This window comes from Halyomorpha halys, unplaced genomic scaffold, assembly GCF_000696795.3.
Source record: "Halyomorpha halys isolate HHAL.00 unplaced genomic scaffold, Hhal_1.1 Scaffold999.1, whole genome shotgun sequence".
NCBI classification, from domain to species: domain Eukaryota; kingdom Metazoa; phylum Arthropoda; class Insecta; order Hemiptera; family Pentatomidae; genus Halyomorpha; species Halyomorpha halys.
Window position 1 is genome coordinate 452,604 of NW_027106312.1, and position 13,195 is coordinate 465,798.

Sequence of the window (13,195 nt, forward strand, 5' to 3'; positions counted from 1 at the left end):
ATAAACTATAATTAAATATGATATATTATATTTAAAATGTCTTAATGAACCTTTTCAAGCCATTAATGGTATTTAAATAAATATTGTACATATTTGTGATTTTGTTGAATAAATAAAAGTTATTATTATTTTTGCATACAATTTTAATTAATAGTTGACCCCTAGAAAAAATTACAATTTAACATGCCAAAAATTGCACACTACAATTGTAATAAAATGTTCATTTTTTGATATTTTTAATTAGTTTTATTAAAGGTTGTTAACAATTTTCGATTGCCCAAAGCTTATTTTTCTCATCTTTTTAAGCTCTTAGGTACAATTTTGGTTTTCATTGATACTGTAAACTATGTTCATTCCAGTTTATTATTTTAAATAAGCCAAATGAACATTTGTTGAATGAAAACAATGAATAACCAAGAAATCAATTTTTAACTCCGCCCTCTCTTCTCTAAAGCAATGCCAATCTTTTTAAATTATTATGGAAATAATAATTCCATTGATAGTTCAGCAATTTGGAGAATTTTTTGAATTGAGTTTGGTGTCATTTGTTCATCTCATTAGTTTTCAGCTAGCTCATCCTCAAAAGATTATTGAGAAATCAAAAGTATCCCATGTGCCCTACCACTCTAGAAAGAAACTAATTTCCATCACTTACCACAAAACTGGTAACGAAGGATAATGGGACAATCATGATCAAGACAATGTGATTCTTTATTGTTGCAGGGTGAGCTACTAGAACTAATTGCCAACAGATGTTTCCATCTATTTAGGTCTGTGGAAAAACTAAGGAAGGGAAAATTGGCAGAAAGATAAAGCTTTTCTCTTTCAGCAAATATGTCTGGACAAACATATTTGTTTGTTTCTTGATTTTGAAAAGAAATTCTCTCGAAGGTTTGATAAATGTTACTGAGGTACATTGAAAGGCAAACTCTTGAGTTCAGCCTCCGATAAACCTCATTCAGAACATAAAAGTTGCCAACATTAGGCCTGCGCCTGGAAAGGGAATGACAAATTGATTTATAAAAGATTTTTTCTATTTAAAAATGATTAATTGGTAATGTGAAATATGCTGTTCTAGATAAAGTCAGGTCCAACAATAAAACAATTTTTTCAACTCCAAAAATTATAAAGAAGCTTGAGAAATACTTTTTACTTTAGATTATCAGTTGCTGTTAAAGGGGTCTATATGATAGTTCTATTAAGTACTAACAGGATATTTTCTTGAATCACAATTGAATTAGAGTCAAATGCTCTCTCTTAAGAAGCAAAACAAATTGTGTGCTTTAGGTGATTTATTTTACTTATTCAAAGGTCGGCTGTAAACTTACCAATTATAGTCAGTTTTGTGGATAAGTATTCAAAAAATAAGGATAGGTATTTGGAGGTGCACCTTACCATTACGATCAGTCTGTTGATTTTGAACTTATAGCCTTTAAAATAATTGAATAAGTGATCCATACATATATTTCCTGATATCTTGTTCGAGACTGGTATTATTATAGATTAAAATAATTCGTATCCATAAAGTATCGACAACTCTATTCATAACTTCACATGTCCAATGTTTCGGCCAACCTGACCATTAGTAGGAACAATCTATTAAATTACAGCTTTTATTATAAATTAGCATACCTTAAACTTTAATTTTACAGCCTCACATCAAATGTTAAAATCGGTATGCTATTCTAATAAGGTCTCTTATATATTCTAGTTAAAAATTAACCTATTAATTATTAATTGATTAATAAATTAACATGATTCCCTTATTGATATGTTGTTTCATAGATACATTTTTAACTAGAATGTTATTCCTGGGCATAATAGCCTGCAAATTTTAACATTTGATGTGAGGCTGTAAAATTATATTTCAAGGTATGCTAATTTATAATTAATAATATTTCTTTCAATTGTTAATAATAATTTATTATAAAAGCTATAATTTAATATATTGTCCCTGATAATGGCCAGATTGGCTGAAGCGTTGGACATATGGAGTTATGAATAAAGAGTTCTTCAGACTTTATGGATGTAAATTATTTTAATAACATTTTATTTTGTAATTACACGTCTATTCAACATATTTCTTTCTAATGACATTCAAAACATACATGTACTACCTTTAAATGGTATAAAGAGTTAGGTGTTAAAAAAATAAAATAGGTTTGATTAGAGCCAATATTTTATTATTTAAGAAAAGTGAAACATTTCAATATAACCATAATGCACTAAAATAAAACTGTTATGAACAAGATAATTGTGGGATTATAAGTGGCTCTTTATTCCATTATCTATAATTTATTAATTTTATAAGTTTCTGTTCAATGTAATACTTGAGCCATTTTATTGTATTCCTGATTCTCATTAAGAAAGTTTTTATTAATACAAAATTTGAAAGAACTTAATATGAATAAACTTTGGTATGATTTTTTTATTTTTTAAACTAAAAATCTTTGGTTTCAGGATTCGGAAGGCCAAGGATGTCCTTTCTGCCGAGCTGAAATAAAAGGAACTGAGCAGATAGTTGTTGATCCATTCGATCCTAAAAGGCAACATAAAGCGAGCTCCTTTCCAGCCTATGATGAAGAAGATGAAGAGGTATCAACATTCACAACGCACCCTCCCATCTATTGCTAGCCCTTGCTCTTTGCACAGTAGATTTTATTTTATTTATTTTTTAAATCATCAAGTATGATATTATGTACTAAATTAATTTCACTTTAGATAGTGAAATCATTTGATGCAAATGAATGATTCGAAGAAAAGATAATTCTGGTATGAATTTTTTCATTCTGTTTAACTTTGGAATGCACAGCTTATTAGATTTTTAGGCATTATCTATTTCTCTTTAAATTTTTGTGAATGAATATTGCCATAGATGAAGTTTTGAGTTTCCTTAAAATAACTTTTTTTTTTTTCAACGAAAATTATTCCATCCCACAATTTTTTTTCAGTTACTATAATTTAATACTTGAATATGATCATCAATATTTCATGAATCAAGTAGCCGAATAAATTGACTACATGTGTTTGAGCTTTTTCATGAGCTCTTGGCACTTATTGAGCCAAATTTTGTTTGAAGATCTTTGCTTTTCCAATATTTTTGTACTGAGACTTAAGTTCCTCTTTTCTATTTTATTTAGTAAAATAACCACAATAAACGCTGAATGTTTTGTGTTGTAAATGTTTTGTTAATTATTTCTTATTTTACCTAGTCATATTTCTTAGGCATTGAAACAAATAAAGATTATTTTTAATTCTCATATCCTGTTTGGGGAGGGAGAAGGGAGTCAAAGTATCTATAGTATTGAAAATAAATATGGTATCGAATTAATTTAATGGCAATCATTGACTTAACTTCTTAAGGAATAATATCTAGGTTATCAAATATTGCTTATGTTTTTTTTTTTTTAGAAATACATTACATTATAAAGTTTTATTCATGATTAAGTTTTAACATAATAATGAATAATAAAAATAGAACTATTACTCTGTTTTTCACAAAGCATAGTTGTTTTTTAAATTTTATTTTCATAAGTGTGGAAGTTGAATTTTGAGAAGCTTGGTAACAAATTAGTTAAAATTAATATGTAGTAGGTTATTTATTAATATAATTAAATTTTATTTTCTATATGATACAGTTACAATTAGATAAACAATATCTATTATATTGCACATTTATTTGAGAATGATATTTTATATGATAAAATAATGTATTGGTTTTTGGGGTGTTAATAGTTGACCGTAGATTAATATGTGGGGAAGCTGGTCAGAGGGGGGGGGGGTCAGCAAATAAACACAAACTATTTATTTGTGCCTCTAGGCACCGCACCTACTGACCATCTTCTCCACATAATGTATTAACCAATTGGATTTAATGATAACCAAAATATCCAACATTATTGAATTTAACAGTGTTTACAATATCATTTTGAATGATTGAATATATTCTGTATACCAATTAATATTTTTTTAAAAGTAAAAGTTTTTTTCTTAGACTTTACTCGTTATATTCAAGTTTTTCTGTTAAATACCTAGGATACAGATCATGAAGCTATGTTTTATTTCTGGTGTTATTTTACTTTCTTTTTTCTGGCTTTTGACCCTTGCTTTTTCAATGAACAGATTTTTCAGTTAGAATCTTAAGAGTGAGATTATTTGGTATGGTATTTTAATTAGCTAACTGGGGCAGATTTTATTCCTAATAATGGATAAACCACCTATGTACCTTATACTTAATTTTGAAAATAGAAATAGAATATATTTTATATAAACCTGATGGTTTTCCTCTCTATAGAGCAGTGGTTCATTACTCATAGAAGTCTGCGACCCACCTCCTCTCCTGACTTAGGACAAAGGGAGGTCCCCTCTGAAAGATATTTGATAATTAGCTTGCTTTCAAATGCAATCTGAGACGGTTTAATCAAGTTAACAGTTAAAACCTTTGGGCTAACTCTAAATTATCAGCTAAAATAACATTAAAGCAGTTTTAACAATAAATCCTTATAAAATATGTGCTACCGAACGCTTCCCGCGGATCACTGCTATAGCAGGACTAAAAAGTGCTAGCTTTAAATCTAAAATATTAAGTTACCTATCAAACAGAGCTCAAGGGCCTTACCCAAGAAATATCAAAACAAAAGGGTCTATTTTATCAGATTATTATTTTTTTGAAACAAAAATAGGTCAAATTATCAAGCTGCATTGGCTCTTTTATTTTCAGATATTAAATGGTTTGTTATATGAGCTCTTGGCTATTAGCTAACTGGCTGGAAAACCACAATACTTTTTGGTGCAAATGAAAAATTTATTATTAGAAAAATTAGTCAAACAAAATTGAAGATCGTGAAAGAAGTAAAACACATTTTAATTATTGCATAGCACAATTATGTTATATAGTATAAGAGTTTTTAGAACTTAACAGTACTTTTACTTGTACATGTACAAGTACAAACTTGTAGATGCATAATTAGTGTGAAATATCTTGAATCAAGTGAGAAAAAATGGGTAGGAGTGTCCTTTGGAAGTTTGTTTCTGGGCGTAATTGACCTTAGTTATACTAGTGCCGGATCACAAATTTTTTCCTCTCACCTGTTTTCTTATGGTCTAATTTCTGACAACTATTATTTCTCTATAATATTTATAAATCATTGGCCCATTGTTTTTGACATTAATAGGTAATAATCTGTTAATTGTGATAATTTTAAAACAGGTTTTTTTCTCTCTCTTTCATACTCCTAATTAACCTTATAATATAATTGAGTTATCTTTATATTCACTAGTTATGAACTCCTATTTTAGAGAAACCGCTTTTTATCAATGGTTAAAGATAATTTAATTTAAGTAATTCGAATATAGGGCTTGAATTTTAATAACTATAATGTTGCATTAAAAAAAAATTGTTAAAAATTAATTCCTCGAAAATTTATGCTCTATGAAATTAAAACGCTATTGTTATTTTTATTCTATAGTTTAAATTATTTTAAGAGTTATTATGGGTCTTTTTTAAAAATTATTGAAACATTTGTGAATATATATTTTTTCCATTATATTAACTATTTTGTTTAAAATAGTTGTTACTTGAGTTATTTTATTATTTTTTTCATCCAAACTGTTTTTAGAAATTTAAATTTAGATGTTGGTGTGACTAATCTATGCTCACATATTTGTTTATGGTTCCATCTTTTTCTCTAATATTAAACTAAAGAAATTAATGGGGAAATTTAAAGGATTAAATAGACAATGTAATGATCTTTCACCATTCTATTTTGTTTTTTCATTTGAATTAACTGTTTAATTTTTATTATTTTACTTTACATCTCAGCTTTAATTGTTTGTCTCATTTCAACTGAAATTTGACATTTCTTAGCTAGTTTTATTTACAAGGATATATTTTTTATTTTATAAAAGTAAAGCAATAATACTCGTTGCTAACCTATTCTGCCCCAGTACCATTTCATATTTTTACCCTCTGTGGCCAATGAAGTTTGCTTTTGTTTTTTTATATAAAAATGGCATTTTTGTATTCTAATTAGTTTTAAAAACACCAAAGGACAAGATTTTTCAAAACCCTATCTAATTAAAGTGATAACTTGTTGAAGACCCATTGATGTTGAACTTAAGGGAGAGGAAACAGGTGCATAAAAATCATTTAATATTTATAAAATTAATAAAAAAAAAAAAAAAAATAGTTGTAATGTTATTATACCCATAATTTATGAATGAGTGAATTATTGGCAAAATACATATATGAAATCTCACTTAAAATTTTACAGATACAAAGTTGGTGATTCTGTATTCCAGATGTATAGATGTTACCATAGTTTTTGTAAAAAGCAAATATCGCCATAAATCATATGCTGCAAATATTCTCACATTGATAACACAGATTTATCACTGATAGTTAAAGGGAAAATATAATTTAATAAATGTGTCAGCATTTTTTGTATTTCATACAAAAGAACAATGCCTGTGGTACGGCTGGACATTAAGAGGGTTAATATTTTTCTTATCCTAGACCATTTTTTCATCGAAGAATAGAAACGACTAACCAGTCCCTCAATTTTTATGAAAAGGATTTAATTTAGTTGACAGGGGCTGATTTTATCAAAAAGTAGTTATAACAAGTGTTGCGACCCCAGGCAAAGCATGGACTTAAGATGGAATAGCATAGACTAAAGATCGTAATCCTTGTGTTCCTGACACTGGATGGGTTAAAGTAATAGAAACATAAACAATTGTTATAATAATTAAAGATAAATTACAAAATTATAGATTTTCTTCCATGTCCATTTTTGCTGGTTTTATTATCATTTCTTATTTTCTGTGTTTATTTTTAAGTAGGCCATATTTCATTGTGCTACTATTCAATTTTTTATATTCCTAACACTTTTTTTCTTTATAATTATGAACTGTTAATAAAAAAGATATTAAAGTTAAACAAAAATTTTGATACTTAATGTAGGGAGGAGATGGTGAAAACCAAATGGAACTTAAGAAGGAAGTAAATATGAATAGGGGAAGATCTTATTGTCGGCGCTCCCCATTTCAAGGCTACCAAATGTTAGGATATTTTCCAATTGTTAAGAAATCACCCAATGTGTTGTAAAGGTGACCAAAATATTTATTCCATTATTGCTGAGGCATTATCAAGTTTGAATTTGTTTTTAAAAATGGCTGTGAAGTTCATCCTTCTTTGACCATTCACTAATGTCATAATTAATTGAATAATGTTTATATAGGCTTTAAAGTAAATATTTTTACTTAATAAATATGTATATACAAAAATAATTTTTTGTCACATCTATGGTGTTACTGTTTTTATAAAATTATATATTTAATTTAAGTTAGTTGTAATTAAGTATATGTATGTTTTAAGATTTAAATGACACGAAAGTTAGAACAGGAAAGTTAATAGTAGTTTATTAATACATTAAGTACTTAACTTTAATGTGTGGTCATAATGTTTATATAATACTGTTCTTAATAATAATGAATAATGATCTTTTAATATAATCTTTATTTAGAAATTTCCATTTTTAATGTGATGAGATTCTCCCTCAATTCTGGTGAGATATAAATTTGTTTAAATATGTTATTCATTCTCAGATAAAAATCAGATGATCGAAAGAAGACTTGTCTCTCTTTGTTTGATAGAATTCTATCGGTTTGTATACAAAATCTTTTGTGTCTTGATTATTATTATTCTCCATTGTTATTAATTTTTTCCATGATGTTAATGGTGCATTAGCAGAAGTTCATCACTCAGAATTTTTTTCCTTTCATTTATTTGCCCACTTATCAATGTCACTTTCACTTAGATTTTTTTATAACTTTTGATTCTTAAATCATTTCATTTAAAATATTTTGATTATTTTTACATTAGTTTATTAATCAATATAAATTTGATTTAATTATAAATGCTTACATGCCACTCAAGCTGTATAATGTTTGAGCTAAAGTATGTTATTAGATTAAGATTTGATTATACTCTACAATAAAGGTTCTAACTTTCTTTTTTATTATATTTAAATCTTAATAATGTACATTCTTTTTTATAAAACTTTTTTTTTATGTTATAAGTAATTTTGGAATTATATTTCAGATTTGTTATTGCTCTAAGAATTTATTACATGCATAAAGAAATTATATAATGTTGCATGATTGTCCATCAGTTAAATATTTTTCTATAATTCATGATTAAGTGAATTATATGTTATAAAATTATACTCATAAAAAAAAAGTATAGATCTTTTTTTTTTGTATTAGAATACCAAATCTAGTGGGAAATACAGTAGTAAGGTGCACCAATCTCTCACTTAGGTCTTTCACATTTGTAAATATTAGATTTTTTATTTATTGCTCTATGTCTGGTTCCTTTTATCAATTTGGTCAGTAGAATATTTCTTTTTACTGAAAAATCAAATCAATTAAAAATACTGCTAATAAAACAATCAGCACTCATTTATGGCATTTAGATTGACAAAGATTACATAACAAATGTTATAAAATACTTAACTTCTGTTCTTGTATTGAATATTTTAATATAAAAGAGATTAATTAGGTATGTTGACTAGTGAAGCCACAGGAATGTTACTCTGCACATATGCACAAGAGCACTGCTGCTTGTTTTGTCTTGCGCTTCATTTATTAGGTTTTATATTCCATATTAGTACCTTATTTAGCCAATAATCTTTTTCTTTTTGATGTATCTGAAAAAATTAGTTATAGCAATTATATGCTCTTGTAGAGTGCAATCAAATCGCGTATAAGATTTATAGAGTCATTTTTAATAGTGTAGACATCTTGAATATTATTAAATTCAATTTGTTGCTTTTATAATAATTATTTCAATTGTAAAATAGCATGAAATGCAAAAAAAATAATGCATGATTAGCAGTGTTTTATTTTTACAAATCCTATTAAAGCTTCATAACGACCCAATGCTTCTTTTGTGTATTCTTCAGGACTTTTCTAATAAAATATTTGTGTTTATCATATCTTTACTTCTAATAAACTTGTAAGCCATTTTATAAACTCTTTAAAAATTCAATTCAGTTTGTATTAAATAATCCTATGTTTTTATTATAATATTTATAATTCAAATTACTAAATTAAAAAAGAAATATATATTTGATTTCACATACATTCATGTAATATTCATATTTGTTTGTAAAATAGATTAATGAATATATTATTTTAAAAAATCATTATCTGTTATTATAATCATAAGATTAAGACTTATATGATTATAGAAGTAAGATGAATGTATTTGATATCATAAAATTACCTTTGAGAAAGTTTTATGATTGGTAGAGATTTTATTTTTAAAAGGATCTGTTCACATTATAAATTACTAGAGCATGCCTATTCAAATCAAAATAATTTTGATTTATGATTATTCTCTTAGTAATGTGAATGTTTGTGTTTATATTTAGACATATCACTTTTGTTTTTTGTTTTTTTTTACATATTGTGCTGAACATCTTAGTTTAGTTGTATGCTTTGATATCGTGAAGATATAGTTTGAAAATTAAACTAAATTATATTTTGATAATTGTTTATTTGCTGATAAAATAAATTTAACAGTGCAATGTAAATAACCAGTTGTAAATATACAGCTTTAACTGTATATACTGTTAATAGTATTTGTCTATTGTTCAATTTTTATTTAAATGTTTCACATTAAATTGAATATTTATCAGTTATTTATTTCATAATTTTCCTTTTATGGTGTTAAGATAAGTGAAAATAACATCCCACCTCTTTTGTTTGATTAGCAAGCATGTGTTGCTGTTAATGTATTTGTCTATGTTTCTATTGTGCAATCGACTAAAAAAAAAAAATTGTTGATATTAATTTTAGTCTAATGTATTAATTAAAAAAAAAAGCAATATAAAAGTGTAAATTCAATTTATTTTTTATTTAATTTTTACCATCATCTATTGATTTTATGTAACACCCACTCGCAATTTTTATGCATGATAGTACCATTGTAGTTTTTTGAGCAACCAATACTATTGTAGTAAAACTTTGAGCAACCATGCATTTATGTCATAACAATAATGCATGTCACGATATCAGTCTGGTTTAAATTTATAAATAATTTCATAAATGTTTGATTTAATAACTTAACAGGCTGTTATATTATTTTATATACACATTTATATACGATTAATAGGTCAATTTATATTATTCCTCTTTAATAGGAAACAATGAAATAGTTTGATAAACCTTTAAATTCAATTTAATTCATTATTATAGCATGTTTGTTTAGTCGTTATCTATGAAGTATAACCATAATTTGAAAGTATGGTATGGTATCCCTAAGAAATAAGACTAGTGTAGTAAATAATAAAATTTTTGCATTCACGATCTTGTTAGTATGGAATAGTCGATACTTTTTATTCTTAAATGATTTAAAAACAAGTTAACATCTTCAGTTGGTAACAATGCTTCTTCAGTATGTAACAAATGATTCATGTTAAGATTTAGCATTGACTCCATGGTATATGGAAGTATTGATAGCTAAATCTTGTGGTAGCTAGTAATTAAAGTAAACTGTTCAGTACAACAAGCATATTTTAATATATTTATTTATATCAGCTCCAGTACAATTATATCTAAATTGATTTTTCATTTTTTCATCATTTGTTTCTGTATTTTTAAAAAATATTTTTGTAATTTTCTGTTCTATTATTTATTACTGATCTCTGCTTTGTTATGTTAGCTGTGTTGCAGTTCCTTTTTGCTTGTTAATTTATCATATATTTATTACTGCTGTACTTTAAATTATTTATTCATTCTGGCTTTGAAAAAAAAAATCATTATAAAAGGCAATAAACAAAATGGTGCAACACTCATCTAAAAAATGGTTGACTCCATAGGAAAATGGGTATATCGTGGAAAACTATTTGCGATCATACTGGATGATTCTACTTAATTTAACTATTTGTCAGAGTAGGACACTTTTATAGAATTATGGAATTCAAAGAGTTTATGTCCCCACAAGGCTCATAGGTGGGAGTACCACTCCCTCCCTTTCTAACATAGTATAAACATTCTTCAGTATTATTTATTAATCTGGTTAATAAAATAAATCTTTAAATGACATTCTAATAAATTTATTTTTATTTTTTTGACTTTGAGCAGTTTGATTTGAAGTTTTTAATATTTTTTCTTTGAAGTATTCATATAGTTGAAGATTATCCCATAATTAAACTTATTGTCTATAATATTTTTCTAAGATAATAATAGTGGTGGAGAAGTCATTCCCAAGCACCAGTTTTCTTTAATTAAGTGGGTATCCAAGGTACTGCAAGATTAGGGGTCCTTCAGATTGAAGAATTTTTTTTCTGAACAACTTAAGGGTATGAACAGAAATAATCAACATACTAGTGAAAGTAATTATTTTACTTAATATTTGAAAATTAGCAAGTATTAAAATAAAGAAAGTTTAATATTTAATAAAGTACTTAATTGATTTTTTGTTTAGCAAACTTATTTATTCTGAATTAATGTTAGTATTAACCCCAGGAACAGGATTATTTCAAATTCTTTTTTTAAGTAAATGTTTTTATAGACGTTTAATGTTTTGATAGATACTATGTTTAGAGAAGGATGATTTCTATCATTTGAAAAGGGATAAATGCCGAGCTGTAACATCTATATATTGCTAAATAAAGAATTGGAAGATTGTTGATTGACCGTGTGCATGGATGAATGGAATATGGTCCAGGTGCGGTAAAAAAAAACTCAAATAGTAAATGGGTACACTATTTTTATTGAGGCAACGTTTCGCCCCACGTTGCAGGGCTAAAAAAGATACAAACACTTGACATAGTTACAAAAAAAACATAAGTGGAAAATAACAGGGGTGTCCAATGAAAAATAAAATTTAATAAGAAAAATTAAAGGTTCTAAACAGTAAATGAAAACGGTAATAGTAACAGATAGATAAGAGAAGAAATATTAAAGAAAGTGCAAATTAAGAGATGAAAAAAGAAAAGAATAAAATCAAATGATGAATGAAGCCCTGCAACGTGGGACGAAACGTTGGCTCAAAAATAGTGTACCCATTTACTATTTGAGTTTTTTTGACCGCGCCCGGACCATATTCCATTCATAAATAAAGAATTGTTTGTATATGTATTTATACACATACAATATGGAAATAATATATTGCTCCAATCCTCTGCATATGTGCTTTTGATTATTGCACTCTCTGTTGAAGAGGCTGTTATCCCCCTTCCATTATGAACCATCAAACAACCATTTTAATTTCAAATCCATAATGGACTATAACAAAAGTCAGTAGTTCTTTAAAATGATAAAAACACTAATGTTAAAATATAATAGAAAAAGTCATCTGCCAAATATCGTTGGTCAGTACAGTTTCCTCACTATTTCTATTAGGTACATAATTACCCATATTTCAAGGTCAATGAGTAGTCATTTGAGAATAAAATCTATGTCATGAGTCATTTTTTTAAATAAAAGGTGGGTGAAAGAAAATAATTAAACCCATAGTTTGATGAAATTGATATGGAACCATGTAGGTACCAACAACCACAATCCTTATGAATTTTATCAAAGTTGGGATAACGGTTATAGGTTTTATATCCGAACATGAATTTGGCAGTAGATACGGAACCAAATTTGTTTCTTGATGACTAATTTGTAAACTGAGAGGAGAAATTTTCAATTATGTAGGAAAAAACACTGCACTGCCACTGTGTATGAAGGATTTAATACTTGGTAAGGACTTATCTCTTTTTTTACTTATTACCTTACCTTTCTTATGATATTTCCTTTGTAAATTAAATGAAACTGATGAAAGAAAATTGACTTGTTTTAAAATTGAACAAATCATGAACTTCAAATCCTTAATTGATGATATTCTCCTCAACTAAAATAGTATCCATGTGTTTCTGATGAATAAAAATATGTCTTTTTGAAATCAATATTAAACCAATGAACTATACCTTTGTCAAGTTATTCTCTAGAATTGGAAAAAATTTGAAATGGAAATCTATATAGACTTTAAGGGAGAAGGAAAGGTTTTTTCCTGTAAAAGAACAAAAGATTGTATATAGTATTAAATGAATAAATAGTATAAATGTATATATTATTAAATGTATAAAACATTATAATAACCAAAAGTTGCTTTTAGTAAAGTAGGCAAACAAAATTTTATTTA

General features: G+C 26.6%; 1 protein-coding gene across 2 annotated transcripts in view; it reads left to right on the forward strand.

Annotated features, from left to right (window-relative positions):
• The window catches only part of Cbl (E3 ubiquitin-protein ligase CBL), a 72,029-nt gene that overhangs the window by 21,251 nt on the left and 37,583 nt on the right, over positions 1 to 13,195 (forward strand). The window contains exons 6-7 of one of the 2 annotated variants that reach the window (XM_014431715.2): positions 2,461 to 2,595; positions 6,962 to 9,909. In XM_014431715.2, coding sequence (XP_014287201.1) covers positions 2,461 to 2,595; positions 6,962 to 7,105 — 279 coding nt within the window. In that variant the 3' untranslated portion in view covers positions 7,106 to 9,909. Of the gene's footprint in view, positions 1 to 2,460; positions 2,596 to 6,961; positions 9,910 to 13,195 lie in introns of those variants that run through there. The other variant, XM_014431714.2, reaches the window with a different exon arrangement.